This window comes from Ornithorhynchus anatinus, chromosome 12, assembly GCF_004115215.2.
Source record: "Ornithorhynchus anatinus isolate Pmale09 chromosome 12, mOrnAna1.pri.v4, whole genome shotgun sequence".
NCBI lineage: Eukaryota > Metazoa > Chordata > Mammalia > Monotremata > Ornithorhynchidae > Ornithorhynchus > Ornithorhynchus anatinus.
Genome location: NC_041739.1, coordinates 55,836,576 through 55,857,040, shown reverse-complemented (window position 1 = coordinate 55,857,040; position 20,465 = coordinate 55,836,576). Strand labels below are relative to the sequence as shown.

The 20,465-nt window shown below is 45.8% G+C and overlaps 1 protein-coding gene across 9 annotated transcripts in view; it reads right to left on the bottom strand.

Annotated features, from left to right (window-relative positions):
- The window catches only part of WDFY3 (WD repeat and FYVE domain containing 3), a 300,170-nt gene that overhangs the window by 106,444 nt on the left and 173,261 nt on the right, over positions 1-20,465 (bottom strand). For 8 of the 9 annotated variants that reach the window (XM_029076970.2, XM_029076971.2, XM_029076964.2 and 5 more), the window contains 6 exons: positions 19,560-19,643; positions 12,254-12,431; positions 7,109-7,323; positions 4,952-5,064; positions 2,478-2,709; positions 511-611 (listed from right to left, as the gene is read on the bottom strand). In XM_029076970.2, the coding sequence (XP_028932803.1) occupies positions 511-611; positions 2,478-2,709; positions 4,952-5,064; positions 7,109-7,323; positions 12,254-12,431; positions 19,560-19,643 (923 nt within the window). The remainder of the gene's footprint in view (positions 1-510; positions 612-2,477; positions 2,710-4,951; positions 5,065-7,108; positions 7,324-12,253; positions 12,432-19,559; positions 19,644-20,465) is intronic. The other variant, XM_029076969.2, reaches the window with a different exon arrangement.

The window sequence follows — 20,465 nt, the reverse complement described above, 5'->3', positions numbered from 1 at the left end:
CCGGGAAAACAGGGGGCTCAAAGAATGGGATGGGGAGTTGCGCTCGTCAACACTCAAAGAAGGGCTAAATCAGCGGCCCTCGAGGGGCAAGCCGGGGACGCTGATGCCTAGTTTCAAGGTGGCGATGGCATGTCTGAGGGCTGCAGCGGACGCTCTGGTGATCTGTACTGCTCATATGGGAGTTTCTCACCTCTCTCTCCCACCTTCCTGTCTTTAAACGAGGTCGGGGAGAAGCAGAGGGCGTCAAAGACACAAGAACATCATGTATCAAAATCTGAGCTACAGCAAGAGAGTACGCATCGTGCCGCTGATGAACGCAGTGCCCGTGGCACACCTCGGGACCAAGGGTCCACACCATACTCCTGGCACCCAGAGAGCTCACGGCAAACGCAGTGTTCTTGGCACAAAGAATGCCTGGAGCTCCCAGGTGGTCCGAAACTGGACAAGACAATCGTTATATATAAAAAAAGACCTCACATGGAGAATGCAAATGACCAATGAGATACCCACCTGTTCCGATTCCACTGACTACAGCGCCATCCGTCAAACCAGTTGCGACGGCATTATTGGTTGGGGCGTTATGTGGGGCTAAACTCGGCAGGAATAGGCAGCTGCGAATGAAAGTGAGAAGAAACAAGCAAATTGGAAATCAGAACAACTTTACACAGCAGTAACATTGAGGCTTAGTGGTTTGAGGACGGGACTGGGAGTCAGAAGGACCTGGGTTCTAATCCCGGCTCCGCCACTTGTCTGCTGTGTCACCTTGGGTAAGTCACTTCACTTCTCTGGGCCTCGGCTACGTCATCTGTAAAATGGGGATTAAGATCGCAAGTCCCATGAGGGGCAGGGACTGCGCTGAACCCACTTGACTTGGCACTCAAATCCCATCCCAGTTCTCATGGACTCAAGCCCAAATTCAGGTTCAGACCTTATCTCTGAGGTAGGAAGCACAAAGACTTTCCTTAATCATTTTATTTTTGCAGTTCCAAAATGGTATAAGATACGGAGGCTAAAAATGTTGAACGGATTCTTTTTTGGAAACACACACCTAATAGAGTAGCAAACCATTCCATTCAATGGCCTATGATTTTGTTTTATTTTTATGGTATTTCTTAAGCACTTATTATGTGCCAGGCACTGTACTAAGTGCTGGGGTTGATACAAGCTAAACCACATAGAGCTCACATGTCTCAATCCCCATTTTACAAATGAGCTAACTGAGGCTCAGCAGTGAAGTGATTTGTCCATGGTCACATAGTAGACATGTGGTGGAGCTGGGATTAGAACCCAGGTCCTTTTGAGTCCCAGGACCATACTCTATCCACTAAGCCGCAATGCTCCAGTTGCACATAGTAAGTGCTTAAAAAATACCACAGCTATTATTATTAGCGCTAGGGCCTCAGCACTGTTCAAGTCAGGAGTATTCCAGCGCAGGTTCGGCAATGCTGCAGCTTTTGGGAATGTAATATAATGCATCCCTGCACTACAAGAGAACTGAGGGTCCTCGCATTCGTTTTTAATGTGGGGCCGAATCGATGTTCTAATCCCGGCTCCACTGTTCGTCTGCTGTGTGGCCTTGGCAAGTCACTTCATTTCTCTGTGCCTCAGTTCCCTTGCCTGAAAATGGGGATTAAAATCGTTAGATCCATGTGGGACATGGACTGTGTCCAACCTGACTAGCTTGTATCTACCCCAGTGCCTAGTATAGCGCCTGGCAAATAGTAAGCACTTCTATACCAAAATGATAAAAAAACAAAACAAAACAAACAACCCACACTAGCCAGGACTGTTATCTCACACTAGAGTCCACTGTAAATAGAGAGAATTCTGCCCCTAGATTGATTTTTTCTATTTATTGATTTTGATGGCACTTGCTAAGCTGTTTGCCAAGCCTGTAAGCCCTGTAAGCTTGTATCCCTGTATGCCTGTATGCCAAGCACTGTACTAAGTGCTGTGGTAGATACGAGATCATCAGGTCGGACACAGTCCCTGACCACATGAGGCTCACTGTCTCAGAGAAATGGGTGAACAGGTATCAAATTCCCATTTTACAAAAGAGGAAGCGGAGGCCCAGAAAAGTGAAGCGATTTGCCCATCGTCACACAGCAGACAAGTGGCAGAAATGAGTACAACTCAAAACTGTTGAGCAGTTTTGCTGCTGATGGTAATACTGGAACATTGTTCACCACTTAAACGACGAAATTATTTCCATTCGCCTTCAGCTGAGGCCACAGTCCCATTCTACTGACTCATTAAAGGATTTTAAAGCTACTTCGATCACCTCAATCCTCCAGACTTTCCAACCACTTCCCACTTGAAGCCTATTCCCCTTGAACGGCCTCCTCGTGAAGCAGAGCACGTTACGTCTGCCTTTTTCTAGAGATGGGACTTTTCTCCCAATGAATGAAGGCATCATTCCGCACATTTCTCGGGAGCAAGAAGGAGCATCCTACTTGAACGGCCTCGCCGGTCCTTACCCAAACCCTTCCAGTGACGTGTCGAATTCAACGAATGCCGGAGTGACTGATGATCCGTGAAGCCTGATGTCGTGGGGCGTTGTCATGGAGACCAGGCACTTGACCCTCGTCAGGGGCACGGTACTCCCTTCGGCAGACTTAACCAGGCTCTTGCTGATCCGATAGTGGTTATCTTCCTGCGCGCTGAACACGTTGTCAGAACCCCATCCTTCCACTGAGGTGACCATACAACCTGCAGGCCAGAGAATAAATAGCTCCCATTTGTTCGTCGCCCGAGCCCAGATGGCTTCCTTTTAGGAGATGGAAGCCATTTTTCCACAGCAGCATTCTGCAGTTCAAGTGCATAATCATAAATGTCATTGCTTGGAGAGACTGTACATATTTTTTTTAAAAAAAAAAAACCTCTGGAAATAACACTTTAGCAGCTCAGAGAAGACACAAACAAAACAGATTTTGTGAATTTGCCCACAGGAGGGCAACGAAGTGGTTTGGAACCTTAAGTAAAAAGGCAACGCTTCCTCTGTCTTAAAATACTGCCTGAGGAAAGGAGGGCTCACTTTTCAATTCTCCTTTTTCAGTCTTTCCTTGGGATTAGTGGGATTTAATACTTAGCCCCCAAAACACATGACTTTTATGAACGTTCATTAACGGGACAACTGTCAAAAGACTGACACTTTAAGTGAATGGCTGTCATGTTTCTTTATTAATGCCACATTACAAGTAGCTGCCGCAATTTCATTCAACTGCCAATGGCTTGCCTTTCCAAAAGGAAATGTAAGTCTTTGTGACAGAAAGAGATGAAGTGAAAGAGTGGTCATAACTGCCTGCCTCTTATTCACCACCGGGATTCTGGGGCCAGTAGAATTTAAACTTCTTGTAAAGAATCAACAGCACTGTGCTAAGTAAATTACAGTTGAGTGCAGAAAAACAGTGTTCACCTCCAGAAGCAACAAAAGGGCTCTGACAAGCAACACTGAGGCATTACAATCACAGGGAAACTCAACAAATCTTTAAAAATGCATTTCACAGAAACTGGGAGGTGTTAAGGGCAGTGTTTTGCATGGAGACTGGAAAGGACAGAGGCTTCAGTGAATGTGACAGAGCTACTGTCCTTGTCTTCTTGTCTAGCCATTTTTACTTCAGTCCACTAATAAATAATGATAATGATGGTATTTGTTAAGCGCTTACTATGTGCCTAGCACTGTTGTTAGCACTGGGGTAGATACAAGGTAATCAGGTTGACCCACGTGGGGATCACAATCTTAATCCACATTTTACAGATGAGGGAACTGAGGCCCAGAGAAATTGAGTGGCTTGCCCAAGGTCACACAGCAGACAAGTGGCAGTGGCGGGATTAGAATGCACATCCTCTGACTCCCAAGCCCGTGCTCTTTCCACTAAGCCACTCATCTGAACGGCAAGACGTCCTAAAGGGAAGCCACCTGACCAGGGATGGGATTTTCAAAGGCCAATAAAATCAGTTGATCTGGGTCTACTGCCCCAAGGGTGGCTAACGGCGGCCCTCCCAACAACCCCACCTTTCCCCATCATACCCTGCTGCAAGTGTGGGTAGACTTAAAACTCCAACAGTCCTTGGAAGTGAGGGTCAAGAAGCTAGTCTATGCACTCACTCTTGGGAAGAGTAGGGTGGGAGAGTCACTGAGGTCCCTCAGTCTGGGTGCCCAGATTTAGAATCTGAAGTTCTTGACTGAGGAGACTGAGGAGTGAAGAAGCAACATGGCCTAGTGGACAGAGCATGGGCCTGGGAGTCAGAAGACCTGGGTTCTAATTCTGGCTCTGCAACTTGTCTGCTGTGCCACTTTAAGCAAGTCACTTCACTTCTCTGTGTCTCAATTACCTCATCTGTAAAATGTGAATTAAGACTGTGAGCCTCATGTGGGACAGGGACTGTGTCCAACCTGATTAGGTTGCATCTATCCTAGCACTTAGTACAGCGGCCTCGCAATCCAAGGAGGAGACTCTTTTACGCATTGGGTTTTTTTGAGAGAACAGGCAGCGCGGCCTCAAACTTTGGGGTAGTGCAGCATTCCACGCTTTAGGTTTGCTTTGAAAATCGGGTCAATAGAAAAGGTGAAGAAATCCAGATGGTTCCAGAAGAAGAAAGGAAAACCGAAAACCCTTCTGAATCGTTTACTTCATCGGAAGCACACCCAAGTAGCAAAATAGTATTTTCTCAAATTGTCCACCCTGTAGTTTGTTCTTCTGTTTTTTAAATAATCTCCTACGTAACAAGAGTTCCCGGTGCTTAAGCTTTTTTTTACAGATGGAATACAGGGTAGTAAGATGATTGTATATTATAAGATATCAAGACAATCCTCAAATAGACAGTCCACCACACTTTCTGAATACCTACAACATCCAACCCAGATCTCTCCTTGGAAAAAAATTAAATTTAATTTAAAAACCCACATTACTCAAAAGGAAAAAAAAGGGTAATCTCAAATCCAACTTACTTCTCATCTCAGGTTCAAAACTTAGCGAACTGGGTTTGTGAACTCGATATTGCTTTAGGAGTTTTGCGTCCCAGGCTCCACAATTTAAAGGATTTGCCAAGCGTAAAAATTCCCTGAGGAGGAGACAAAACAAAATGACAACAAGTCTTTTAATGATCTAAACCACACTGGAAAGCAAACTGCTCAAACAGCGCCCCTGTAGAGGTTACAGATATTTCAATTACAAATATAAAAGATGAACAGGTAAAAGTAATAACAGAGCATCCTTTGGATCGAAGAAGTCACTGCCAATGGAGTGATGGTACCTCGGAGTGAGACGGTCTCTTACTTTGTTCTTCCTGTCCCTTGCTAGTCTCGTGGGAACTGGGAAGGAAAAGGTATGTCCCATTGCCTGCTCCTGGGTTGTTTTTGAAGCAGTGAGGATGGTGTGCACCAAATCATCCACACTCTCTCACCGGAGCCCTGGAGTCTGGTGGCACTCTGTGAGGAGGCTTGCAGGAAAAAAATGGTGCCACCTCAAGTCACAGAACAGAATACCCCTGAGACAAACAGCAGAAGGCACCACCGGCTCCTCACCCACTTGGTTAGCCACCGACGAGTCTGACATTCCTCGTGAGCAGGAATCGTTTCTACCCACTCTGTTGTATTGCACTCTCCCAAGTGCGTAGTCCAGCGTTCTGCACAATGTACGCACTCCACAGATGCCAATGACTGACTGATTGCTGGTTTAACGTGGGGCTTCTACTAAAACCAAGGGGCAGACACAAAGCCCAAAATGTGGAAAACATTAATCCACGCATCACAAAGCAGACAGAAAATTAAAACATGTGAAAATAAAACGGAGCCAACTCAGCATGAAATCATCAAGTCAAATCTCCAGGAAGGAAGTACTTGCTTAGTTTGTGTAAAGAGCTGCCCTTCAACCTAATAATCAGTGGTATTTTTTGAGTGATTACTGTGTGCAGGGCACTGTACTAAGTGTTTGGAAGAATACAATAGTTGGTAGACACATTCCCTGCCTGAAACGAGTTTACTTTCTGGTAACTTTTCTGGTATTCTGACTGGACCTCCAAGAGATTTAACTCCATGAGGTGGCCTCCCTCCTCTTACAATCAACCAATAATGGTATTTATTGAGGGCTTACCGTGTGCGGAGCGATTTACCAAAAGCTTGGGAGACTATACTATAAAAGAGTTGGTAGACACATTCCCTGTTCACCATGGCCCTAGAGTCTACACAGTCCCAGACATTTAGGCACTGCAGAAGTGAGGCCAGTAATATTTTAGAGACCACTTTCATTTCTCTTTATTTATAGGGTTACTGACCCTAGAGAGCTCAGTGCACCTAAAAACAAAAGGCTTTTAACAGGGTGTATCTCCCTCTGACTTGAAAAATAACCTAGAAGTGTTAAAATGCCCAGTGCTTAGTACAGCGCTTGGCCCATAGTAAGTGCTTGCCAAATACTGCAATTATTGTTATCCGATTAGACACAGCCCCTGCTCCACACAGGCCTCTCAGAAAACTGAAGATCGCCATTCTGTGGTGTAACAGTTTAGATTACTTCATTTATGGTGATAAATTGTGGAAAGAATCACAGAAAAAGCATCCCATTAATTCTGGATTTCTTAATGATGTCTTCTTGCCTAATCCATCGTATTTATGGAGCGTTTACTGTGTGCAGAGCACCGTACTAAACACTTGGGAGAGTAAAATATAACTAAGCCGGCAGACACGTTCCCTGCCCACAGCGAGCTTACTCCTGCAATTTTTCTCCCCGCCACTAAAGCCTTATTGAAGGCACATCTCCTCCAAGGGGTCTTCCATGACTAAGCCCCCTTTTCCTCTTCTCCCACTTCCTTCTGCGTCCCCCCTGACCCGCTCCCGTTGTTCACTCCCACTCCCAGCCCCATGGTATTTGTGTACATATCTGTAATCTATTTATTTCTATCCACGTCTGTCTACCCCTCTAGACTGTAAGCTCGCTATGGGTAGAGACGTGTTTATTGTTGTACTGTACTCTCCCAAGTGCTTAGTACAGTGCTCTGCAAATAGTAAGCACTCAATAAATACCACTGAATGAATGAGCTTACGGCCTAGACGGGGGAGACTTGCTCCTGCATGAATCGTCAGCAAGGCGGAAGAGAGAGATGGACTGACCTCAGCACCATGGGTTCCAGGGCCTGCGAGGCCAACCTCTCGAACATGCGCTGGAGCGGAGGGTGGAGGGAGTGATCCTCGTCGGCCAGGGCGGCGCTACACCGCAGCAGGAGGCGGGCGTGGAGGCCGGCCTCGCACATGACCTGCTGGTTTCGCTCCAGGTGCACCAGAGACTGCAGGATGTTGGCCACCGCCAGCTGAAGGTCCAGGGCGTGCTGCAAAAACACAAGACCCCACCCCTAGATAGTCAAAAGGACAGGTCGTGATGGGGGGGGGCGGGGGTTATTCAACTCAGTGCACACCTGACATGAGGCTACCGCTACGGTTTGTATGATAACCCTGGCAAGCTACATTCAGGAATGATTCGCAGGAAGGGGGTCAATGATGGATCTATGTTCCACCACTAATATTAATAATTACGGTACTTGTTATGCACTTATTGTGTGCCAAGCGCTGGGATGGATACAAGAAAATCATGATGGACACAGTCCCTACCCCACGTGGGGCTCACAGTGTCCAATGAACCAACTCCTGGCTCCTCTGCATGACGAAAGATTGGGTCACATCTCAGCAGCCTTAACCAGCACCGGACTCCAATCGTTCAATAATAATTATAATAACAATGATAAAAACGGTATTTGTTAGGTGCTTACTATGTGTCAAGCACAGTTCTAAGCGCTGGGGTAGAGGCAAGTTAATCTGGTTGGACACAGTCCCTGCCCCACATGGGGCTCAAAGTCTCAATCCCCATTTTACAGATAAGGTAACTGAGGCACAAGGAAATTAAGTGACTTGCCCATGGTCACACAGCAGACAAGCTGTGGAGCTGGGATTAGAACCCAAGTCTTTCTGACTCCCGGGCCCATGCTCTAATAGGCCATGCTGCTTCCCACTGGCCACGCTGCTTCTCAAGGTCAGAGTTGTCAAATCTGGCAGGAGGAATCACTACGGGCTTGCAACACTCAATCCCATCTCCTCTCTAACTTCATCCGGTCCTCGTTTTCTACTCCTTAGTGCCAGCTTTTTAGGCAGTAATAAATCCAGACCACGACAAGTCATGCCTGAAGCCAGGAATCCAAAGATCTGGACTACGCTCATGACAACCGGGACTTAGTGACAGACACAGTCGGCATGGGAACCGGTTGACATCTCGTTACAATACTTCGTCAACGGCCACAAAGTAAATAATTAGAACGCAACTTGAGAAGCGAAATCGCTTCCTGCCAAAACGCTTTTCAGGGCAGAGAAGAACACACCCACACCATATGCAGTCTCATCTACAACTCGAAAATTGGAGGCTCTTACTGGCAACAGGCACACAAAAGAGCAAACAACAGATTCCAGGCAACAGAAATCTTTATGGGAAAGGTCTAGAAACTAAATTTGAATGCTTTTATTAAAAAGCACGTTTTAGAATTAAGAAGTTGCAATAGACTTTTTAAAAAATGAACAACAGACCCATTGATTTCACTAAGAATCTGCGACACCAGGGATTCTCCACAGTAATTTACCCTGGCTGCGATTAGGGTCCCCCACTCCCATTTGGGGGACAGCACTTTTCTTCATATTAAGATTCTATAAATGTCATTTGAAACCTAGGAGAAGCAATGAGAAGCTACTAGGGGAAGCTGGAGAAGCAGCGTGGCGTAATGGATAGAGCCCAGGCCTGGGAGTCAAAAGGAACTGGGTTCTAATCTAGCTCTGCCACTTGTCTGCTGTGTGACCTTGGACAAGTCACTTCACTTCCCTGGGCCTGAGTTACCTCATCTGGAAAGTGGAGATTAAGACTGTGAGCTCCACGTGGGGCACGGACTGGGAACAACCTGGCTAGCTTATATCTATCCCAGCACTCAGAAAAGTGCCTGGCACATAGTAAGTGCTAAACAGATACCATAAAAAAAATATCCTCCCAACCTGGCTCCCCTTCACCCACCAACGCTTCTCTCCAACCAAGTCCTCCCACATTCCCACCCAGTTCTCCATCTGGAGTCTTGTGCTTCACCCACTGAACTCTCCAAGGGCATTCTGGATAAGGGATGTGCGGGCAAGACGGGATGGAAGAGAGAAAAAAGAATAGCAAGATGGACTAGTGGAAGAGCCCAGTCCTGGGAGTCAGAGAACTTGTGTTAATAATAATAATAATGTTGGTATTTGTTAAGCGCTTACTATGTGCCGAGCACTGTTCTAAGCGCTGGGGTAGACACAGGGGAATCAGGTTGTCCCACGTGGGGCTCACAGTCTTCATCCCCGTTTTACAGATGAGGTAACTGAGGCACCGAGAAGTTAAGTGACTTGCCCAAAGTCACACAGCTGACAAATGGTCGAGCCGGGATTTGAACCCATGACCTCTGACTCCAAAGCCCGTGCTCTTTCCACTGAGCCACGCTGCCCTGGCCCTGCCACTTGTCTGCTGTGTGACCTTGGGGAAGTCACTTCACTTCTCTATGCTTCGGTTCCCTCATCTGAAAAATGGGGATTAAGACTGTGAGCCCCATATGGGACAGGGACTGTGATCAACCCAATTAGTTTATATCTCCCCCAGTGCTTGACACATAGTAAGTGTTCAACAAATACCATTTAAAAAAAAAAAAAGAATAACAGGGTAAGAAGGCAGGGAATGATAAAGGAAGATGGAAAGGTTGGGTGAGGTTAATGAGAAAGGTAAAAAAGACACAAACACACAAAACCCCAAGAAAGAGCAACTCTTAACCAAAGCAAGAAGCAGGAGCAAGCAGACTCAAAGAGGAGCCAGGGGAGAGAAGATGAGAGAATCCAGGAGAATGAGCATGCCACAGGCAGCTGTGAGAAAGTAACAAATGACAGAGGAAAGACAGGCCACCATTCACCTCTTTTCCTCACTTTCCCACCTCTGCCTCAACTTCCTTCCCTCTAATCTCACTCTTACTTCATCCTGAAGCAGTGTGGCCTAGTGGAGATAGCACGAGCCTGGGAATCAGAGGACCTGGGTTCTAATCCCCGCTCCGCCATTTGCCTACTCTATGGTCTTGGGCAATTGCCTCAGTTTCCTCAGCTGTAAAATGGGGATTCTATCCTACTACCTCCTATTTAGACTGTGAGCCTAATGTGGGAAAAGGAACTTTGTCCGACCTGATTATCTTGTGTGTAATCCAGGACTTTGTACAGTGATTAACGTATAGTAAGCCCTTGCTGCAAATCATAATTATTTTTATTAATATCCCATTTGTGCCCTTTCTGTCCTCTCCCTCCTCTCCCTTCCATTCTCCTGTTCTTTCCTCAGTTTCTTCCATACTCCCCGCCACTACTTTTGCCTCATGACGGCTGGGATAGATTTTCAGTGAGTCCTCCACAAAGGGCAGCCCTTAGGGCAGTGAATTCAATGCCCCGCTTAGAGCCCTTGACCCCAAGAGAGACCTTAACCGGGTTCCTAAGCACAGGCTCCACTTATTTTTTGAATAATATTTCTTAAGCGCTTATTATGTATCAGGCACTGAACTAAGCGCTGGGGCATGCATATGCTCATCGGATTGGACATGATTCATGCCCTAAACTGGGCTCAAAATCCTAATCCCCATTTTACAGATGAGGTAACTGAGGCACAGAGAAGTGAAGTGACTTGCCCAAAGGCACAGATCTTGGCAATACTAATAATAAAAAATAATGATGATAATAATAATAATGTTGTTACGCACTTACTATATGCCAAGCACTGTACTAAGCGCTGGGATAGGTACAAGATAATCAGGTTCCACGTGTGGCGCACAGTCTAAAGAGGAGGGAGAACAACTACTGAATCCCCGTTTTGCAGGTGAGGGAACTGAGGCAAAGAGAAGTTAAGTGACTTGCTCGAAGCCACACAGCAGACAAGCTGTGGAGCCGGGATTAGAACCCAGGGCCTCTGACTCCCAGACCTGACCTCGTTCCACCAGGTCACGTGACTTCCTAATAACATGGGTGGTGTCGTGGCTGATGTTCTGAAGCATAATTTTGAGATATCACAGAGAATTTCCTTCTCCTCCTCCCACGGCTTTCTCTCTCTCTGTCTTTTATCCGTTTATTGTTAGAGGGTACTTTCCCAAGCGCTTAGTATGGTGCTTTGCACACAGTAAGTGCTCAATAAATATGACTGAATGAATGACGGAATAAATGAACGAATCAATCCCAATCTAACATCCTCTGCCAAGGCCTAGGGCTCTCAAGCAAAGCCTTCCATCACCGTTGAAACTCTTGAGAATCAGCAGGCTAGACACCGAATATTTCCTTTGACACGTCATTGGATGGGGGGCGGTGGCAGGTTTTCAAAGGGCATTCCATCTCTGGTGTTTAGACTATCACCATCACATTGATTTGGAGCAGCTACCGAAGTGGCTTTGGGCCACAGATGCCCATCTGCTGATTACGCAGAGTTCCAGGATTTTTTGTTTTTCAATTAAATGGTACTTGTTAAACTCTTACTACGTGCCAGGCACTGTACTAAGAGCTGGGGGAAGCAGCACGGCCTAGAGGCGAGAGCACGGGCTTAGGACTCAGAGGACGTGAGTTCTAATTCTGGCTCCGCCACACGCCTGCTGTACGAGTTTGGGCAAGTCATTTCACTTCTCTGTACCTCAGTTATCTCATCTGTAAAAATGGGGATTAAGACTGAGAGCCCCATGTGGGACAGGGACTGTGTCCAACCTGATTATCTTGAATCTACCCCAGCGCTTAGAACACTGCTTGGCACATAGTAAGCGCTTAACAAATACCATGATAATAATAATAGCTATTATTATTAAAAGCTAACCCGGTCGGATGCATTCCATGTGCCACACGGGGCTCACACTCTTAATCCCCAGATGAGGTAGCTGAGGCGCAGAGAAGTTAAGAGATGTGCCTAAGGTCGCAACCCAGGAGACAAGTAGCAGAGCTGGAATTCGAACCCAGGTCCTTCTGACTCCTAGCCCCAGACTCCATCCACTAGGCCATGCTGCTTCTCACCGGCTTGCTAAGTGTTTCCAGGACCGGCTGCGACCTTTAGACACATTTAGCCAGAATGCACCAGGAAGCAGGTGGAGAGAGTTTCTTCAATCTGTCACACCCTCCCCACCCGAGATAGGAAGTCCCACCCCCATGCTCGTTCCCATCTGGGAGAAGGAGAAGGTGCATGGAGACGACCCCCGGGCTTACCTCAGGCTGGGTCGTCGAGCCTACTGAGGCTAGGAGGTCGAGCATAGCCAGCATGGCCCCCGGGTGGATGACCACTGCCTCCGTGCTCTGGATTGGTGGAGCGGCCGGGTGGACCTTCAGATCCGCAACGTTTTTCGGAGGATAAATGGGGGGTGTCGAGACCGAATGGTTCGCGTGCCTACAGCCCGGAAGGAAGAAAACAAAAATCATCCCCCTAGATACGCCTCTCTCTGGACACGCATCTGACCACAGCGTGCATAACAAACCCCAGATGTCGTGGGACAGTTCTACCCTCTCGCAAGGGACGGAGCGTCCCCAGCTACGCGGGTTGACTAATCGTTCAGGATAGGATTTTGGATTAGCCAACAATCCGGGACCTCCACTTCTCCTCCTCCTTCCTGCTGTTTGATTCTTGGTCATCGGCACTCTCACCTCAGAGTGTGGGGAAGCGGAAAGGGGGAGTGCTTTCTTTCTGGTGGGAGAGAGGAATAGAACTAATAGGAGACGAATAGAACTAATGGCAAAAATGAGTTTTTTCTGCCGAGCACGTGATGATAGACACCCTTGTCCTTTGGAAATGGCCTGTACTTGAGTCCCGAAGGGCTCTTTTTACTCTGTGGGATGTCTCCCTCGCATCACACAAAGGTGGAGAGAGCAACAAACTCCATTCCCTCAGGCCTTCTCCCTCTGCTGATCCAGCCTGGATCAAATCCCAAGGCCCCCGTTATTAGTAACAATAATAATAATAGTATTCGTTAAGCGTTTACTATGTGTCAAGCACTGTTACAAACACTGGGGAAGATATAAGCTAATCAGATTGGACACTGTCCCTGTCCCACATGGGGCTCACTGCATTAATCCTCATTTTATAGATGAGGTAACTGAGGGACAGAGAATTGAAGTGACTTGCCCAAGGTCACACAGCCGACAAGTGACGGAGCAGGGATTAGAACTCAGGTCCTTCTGACTCCCAGACCCATACTCTAGCCACTAAACCATGCTGCTTCCTCATCACCGGTCTCTGGCTGCCGTCAGCAAGAGAGTCTTGTCAGACATATCGGGGAGGGCATTTTTCTCCCTTCAAGTCCCCCTCCGTCCAATAAGTAGCAACTGAACACTCCGCCTCTGAAATTTCAGAAGTTTGCCAGCGCAGCCTTTTGGCACGAGGGGAGGAATGCTTGGTTACCACTGATTTGGAAGCATCCCCTTCTGCCAACAGGTTCCAACAAGACTCTCTCAGCCTTCTGTGTGGCGTGCCATATTATTGTCGCCAAGGGCAACGCTGATTCAGCGCGCTGGCATGGGGGTAGCTTTGTGAGCAGACGCTTTGTGGGCCATGATTTGGAAGCGAAGATGGTTGGCATGGTTGTGTTTTCTAGGAAAAGCTCATTCTCCCTTTGACAGAAATTCCTACACTGGATACAGCTCCCCTCCCTCATATCCACAAGCTCATTATAAATTCAGCCCATGAATGTCTTCCATTTTAACCCAAGGCTCCTGCCTCTCTCATCCTAATAATAATAATAATTATGGTATTGTTTAAGGGCTTACCATGTGCCAGGCACTGTACTAAGCGCTAGGGTAGATACAAGCAAATCAGGTTGGACACAGTCCCTGTCCCATGTTGGGCTCATAGTCTCAACCCCCAATTTACAGATGAGGTAACTGAGGCCCAGAGAAGTGAAGTGCCTTGCCCAAGGTCACACATCAGACAAACGGCAGAGTCTGGATTAGAACCCCTCATTCTCCATCTGAGGGATGTTTTTCAGAAAGTTGTGACATCCCAAGCTCATGAAGAAGTGGATTTCTAAGAGCTTCTTCCTCCTCCTGCTTCCCATATCATTTCATATAATATGAAATATTATAATATGAAATATTATCCTACCAAATAATAATGTTGGTATTTGCAACATGACAGAGTGGACAGAACCCAGGCCTGGGAGTTAGCAGGTCATGGGTTCTATTCCCGGCTCCGCCACTTATCTGCTATGCGACCCTGGACAAGTCACTTCATTTCTCTGGGCCTCAGTTACCTCATCTGTAAAATTGGGGTTGAGATTGTGAGCCCCACATAGGACAGGGACTATGTCCAACCTGATTGGCTTGTATCCACCCCAGCACTTAGTACAGTGCCTGACATATAGTAAGTGCTTAACAGATGCCATTTCTATTACATAAACCAGGACTTTTTTTCCTAGCTCTTCTAGATGGAAGCCTGCTTGGGAAAATAAGGGGATGGAACCAATACCACTGGCTTTGGAACCTTGGTACTTGGTGTTTGGATAGGTGGATTCCAGTGTTCTGAAACTCTTAGCTGTGCTTCCATTTCAGGAAACGTGATTAAAAACATCTTCCCTCTCTTTGGGTCTCCTAGCCCAGGGAGTTGCTTTCCTTGCTGTCAGCTGACAGCTGACACTTAGAGATGATCATCCCCCCACCTTTCAGTAGAGGTTTTAAAATCCCATCTCTGGGATTCTCAACAGGAAAAGGCTGACATAGATCCAATTTATTCCCCCTATTCTCTCAGGATTTGTGTACAGCTAGATGTTACCAGGATCCACTTCCATCCAAACAAGTGAAAGCTCACCTCCTCCAGGAGGCCTTCCCAGTTTGCCCCCCCTTGTCTCTGCTCCTCCTCCACTCTCCATCGCCCCGACTCCCTCCCTCTGCTCTACCCCCTCCCTGCTCCACAGCACTTGTGTATATATGTACATATGTATTATATTTTATTATGTGAATATATCGATAGTTCTATTCATTTATATTGATGCTACTGATGCCTGTCTACTCATTTTGTTTGGTTTGGTAGTCTGTCTCTCCCCTTCTAGACTGTGAGCCCATTGTTGGGTAGGGATTGTCCCTATTTGTTGCTGAATTGTACTCTCCAAGCGCTTAATAAAGTGCTCTACACACAGTAAGCGCTCAATAAATACGACTGAATGAATGAATCCACCATGTTGGTCCAAGGACTTGTTATATTGCAACTTGTCTACTATATCAGTCTGTGCAGGGCACTGTACTAAGCGCTTGGGGAGCATGATATAATAATAGACACATTTCCGCCTCTAGCCTCTCCTGACTTCTGCCCACACTACAAATTCTGGGGGATGGTGAGGGATAAATTGGATTACGCCATGAAGACTTTTCCTGTTGAAAACCCCATGGACAGGATTTTAATATTTCTAGTCAATCAATTGTATTTATTGAGCACTGTGTGCAGAGCACTGTACTAAGCGCTTGGGAGAATATAATACAACAATAAAAAGACACATTCTCTGCCCCCAACAAGCTTACAGTGTAGAAGGGGAGGCAGAAACAGGAAGAGATTGTTTTTTGTTTGTTTTTATGAGATTTGTTAAGCACTTACTAAGCACTCGGGTAGATACAAGACAATCAGGTTGAAAATGGGTGGGGGAAGAAGGGGTGGAGGGAAGTATCCAGGAGGTGCTCAGTAAGTGTCAACTACCAGCAAGCAAAGGAACCTCCTGGGCTAGGAGACCTGAACTCGACTCAGAGGCTAGGAGTCTGATATGAAGAAGGTGTTTACTCCACTGGATTTCTTGCTTCCTTCTAGTTCTGTACTCCTTTCTTGTAGCTTGAAATTGCCCTCGTGGACAGAACTGACTGTCCTTTTGTTCAAACTTCTGATTTTGCTTGGAAAGGCAGTTGGATTGTTATTTACCTGGAGAAAAGTGTGTCAGCTCCTTGCAAGCAAAGGCAATACTATAAATATTTTTGAAATACAATCTGTTTGGATAAAAACTCCACGGAGGCCTTGAATGGCACAACCATAATTTTACTTCTAACACGATGTTTATGCGTTGTTCACAGTAAGCCAACTGTGGTATTTTGACAAAGCGTTTGAGCAGATACCTTTTGCTTTATAATGGCCTTGTGGTAATAAGGGAATCAATCATTCATAGTTGTGTTGCCAGCTTGCCTTTCAATCCAATAAAGGGGGATTGGTAATTAGCCTTTCTTTGGTTGAACTTGACTTGTACTCAACTGGAAAATCTCAGAAAAAGCAGGACTTCCTGGATTATTGTTTATGAGCATAGCATGTAGATTAATGTAATAGTTTGTAAGAGGCTTTGTTTTCTGTGTAAATATAAGGTACTAGTGTGATTGTTAGTATGATGTGAACTATGTGAGACCATAAGAGGCCTTCCTTTTTTTTTTTTCCCTTCTTCATATCTTTCCTCTAAAGACTCAACTTCTCCCTTGCCTTCCCGGTCTTTCACTTGCTCACATTTTACAGGTGAGGGAGCTGAGGCCCAGAGAAGTGAAGTGACCTGCCCGTTGTAACACAGCAGACAAGTGTTGAGCTGGTATTAGAACCCAGGTCCTTCGGATTCCCAGGCCCCTGCTCTGTCCATCAAGCCGTGCTGCTTTCTCTAAAGGTTTACTTAAATAGCTTACCATTCCAAGATGGCCACCGTTTCACCAGCCTCAGTGTCTTGCTGACAAGGGAGCTATTTGGAGTAGTTGAATGTCCAGGCCAGAGCTCAGTGGGTGGGGAGAGAGAACCAAAACTGGCATCATGAGAACGGATGACCAAACTATCCAAGGGGTGATAAATATGCATTCCGAGAAGCAGCACGGCCCAGTGAGTAGAGCACAGGCCTGGAGTCAGAAGGTCATGGGTCCTAATCCTGGCTCCCTGGCTTGTCTGTGTTGCCTTGGGCAAGTCCCTAACTTCTCTGTGCCTCAGTTGCCTCATCTGGACTGTGGGGATTAAGACTGTGAGCCTTATGTGGGAAAGGGACTGTGTCCAACCCGATTATCTTGCATCTACCCCAACAGACTTAGTATAGTGCCTTGCACATAGTAAGTGCTTAAGAAATGAAATAGTTATTATATTATTATGCACTGCTCAACTGCCTCCTCAGCCCCTTCAGCTTTTGGCCTTCTGAAAACAATCCCTGGCACTCCTCCAGGAGAGGCAAAAAGAGTAGGGTTAAGGGGACAGTGAAATCGCTACCTTTTCTCTTTCTCTACCTACCTCTACACACACACACACACACAAACAACACACACACTCCCCCCCGACCCCTCCCCCGACCTATTCATATCCTTAGTGATTATCACTGCCAGCACTTAGGGGGCTGATGATAACCTGACATATAACAGAGCCATGTAAAGAACAGAAATGTTAGACATGTCGTCTCCTGTTAACTGAGTTTAGCGATTCCTAAATTATCTACCGGCATCCGTGTCTTCAAAACGTCAACTCTACTTCTTATGGGTTTTGGGGGAAAGACAGTAAGCTCATCTCTAGACTATAACTAGACTGAGGGCAGGGGGCATGGCTACCAATTCTGATGTATTGTACTCTCCCAAGTGCTGAGTACAGTGCTCCACACACGGTAAGCGCTCATTAAGGAACATCGATTAACTGATTGAAGAAGATCGGGCCCGAGGATTCCCTGGCTCAGGAAAGGCAACGTCTGTTCTTATCTTGGAAATGAATTTCTTGACTCGAAAGTGATTTCTGTGTTCCTTTTCTGAGTGGGGGAAGGAGCAGCAGGCAGAAATATAAATAGCAGAGCAAAGTGTTCATTTAAAATTTTATGTTTAAACTCAGAGCCTTATCTTTTGCCTGAGTTATAACTTAACTGGGGTCTAATTAATGCACAGCTTACATTAATAGAACCTGTGAAGCTATGTTTAAAGAAACCAGATCTTCCAGTTAGCAAAATTGCTGCTTTTCAGTCTGGCTCACTTCCGGATAGCCCAAGTAAGCAAATGGGAATTGCCAAAGCTGACAAGGATTGTAGACTCTAACTTTGCCAGAAGACATGCCCCATATGTCCAGAGAAAGTAATGATTTCTGCTGAGCAAGAGGCAAAAAATAATAATAATATTTGTATTTACTGCACTGTTGCTTTCTGGAGAAAAACTACCTGATCCATTTTTTGGGTTCTAAGATGCAAGGCTGCTCAGGTGAAGATGGGAAAACAATTCACCAAGAAGCCATCCATTAACTCATGGCACAAAGACCCACACAACTGTGTGGACTATCTTATCACTTTGTTTGATCCATCAATAGTATTTATTGAGGTCCTAATGAGTGCTGACGATTAAGGTGCTGGGAGAGTTCCATACCATCACAAAACACCATCCCTGCTCTCATCTAAACTCTTATAAGAGAAAACCCAGAGTCCAATGGTGAAACTGCTTTGGCCTCAAGATTTTTCCAATGAATCACTATTATCTTAGTCTTAGAAAAGAGAGACTCTAACAACACAGCAGAGTCAGGTTTTTTGGAAAGACAGCTATGATAAAAACAACCTTGAAAGACTTTTTAACTGCTGTAAGAGAGATGGGGCAAGCTGTAATCTTTGTTTTCCAGTTTCGATGCAGATTTTCCAAGCTTCCTTAACTGTCTTCTTGGCCATCAACTACTGGGACTTCAAATTCCCAAGTTTTACACACGAAAGGGATCTCGGGTGGTCAGAGAGAAAGATTAGGTGGGAGCTTTCTGAGAAAAAAAAACGACCTGATTCATTTCAGAGGCAGAGCTCTTCAACTGTTGGGCAGGTTTTCTGCTGACGTTTCAAAACTATTTTACATAGACCAGTCTTGGAATGATTTAAAGGAGCTATTGGATGAACTAAAGCTGAGCAAAAGCTCCACCCTCTTGCTTGCATTTCGATTACCATCAAATCTTAAATGATGTGAAAAGTATCTTCCCCAAATTAACTCGTACAAAAATCAATCACCCCCAAACACACATATGCAGACATACACAGCCAAATATGTCTAACCTGATTATCTTGTTATCTACCCCAGTGCTTAGAACAGTGCTTAGCACATACCATAATTATTATTATTACATTAAAATACCCTGGAGGAAGCAAAGAGGACTCTTTCCCATGGCTTAGAGAAAATGTGCTTTGAAAACATAGTGAAAGTAGTTTCCACATGGTAAAACCAAGACATCCAATAAGGCATCAAGAGCACTTCAGAAGTGTTTAATACCTAAACTTACCAGTCAGATTAGTCAAATTTACGTAAGATAGTTTTTCCAACCTGAAAAAAATCCTCCCCACCCCACTCCCCATCCCAGTGATAGTCAAAGGAATAAGAAGCACACATTAAGTGCTCAAGAAATACCACGATTGATTAGTTTAACCCAAAAGTGCCACAGTGCAGGGCTGGTCAACACAGATAAGCCGAACCATGATCTGATGCAAAAAGCAGCTAAAGAGAACCACGAAACTGCTACAGAGAGGAGCACAGGAGAAAGAAAGAAAAAAAAAATAACCCAGCAGAGAATGGTCAACTTCTCTTATGTGGTCAGTACCTTTTCCGGGACAAAGCTGGCGTACCCCAAGGAGAGGGAAGAGAAGCCTCATTTGACAGGCAGGGAGGAATCTGTTCTGCACGACTACAGACAAAACAGACACGGGTGTTTTAGATACATCAGAAGAGAGTACAAGAAGCAGGCGGTTGGTTAGTTGGTGCAAGAATCCCGATACAGCCCACGCCCGGGAAGGGCAAAAAAAGACACGAGTCCTCAGAGAAGCAGACAGGCATGCAGAGAGCGCTTCGCTACGGAACTGTCTGTCACGTTCGGCACTGAACCATTTTGGGTCCTCCGTAACAGACCCAACTTCGGCCTCTGCTGATCTAAGCCAATCCATTCGGGTTTGCCTTAAAGTGAAGCAGAGGAAAAGCCCAACAGGAGGTGTAATCTGAGCAATCATCCATTTCAAATGTAAATGATGGAGAAGCAGAGACACAAGGCAGCCTAGAGGAAGAGTAAGGCTAAGCAGTACCCTCGAAGAAATGTGAACATGATTAAAATTGAAATAGGGAATAGGAGAGAAAATGATAGGCGACAATAGCCACCTTCCTGTTACCTGAATTAGAACTTCTGGACTTTTCCAAGCACTTAGCTTAGTGCTCTGCATGCGGCAAGGGCTCAATAAATAACACTGGTTGGTTGGTTGATTGCTTCAAAAGACTGAGGCAGGTATCTCTTCTGGTTTTGGTTAACTCTTATAGTATACTCACCTAAGTACTCATTACAGTGCTCCCCATATAATAAGTGCTCTAGAAATACCACTGATTAGACTGAGTCAAAAGTGCCACAGTGCAGGGGTGGCCAATAGAAATAGTAATAATGGTATTTGTTATGCGCTATGTGCCAAACACTGTTCTAAGCACTGGGGTAGATAATAATAATACTGTTGGTATTTGTTAAGCG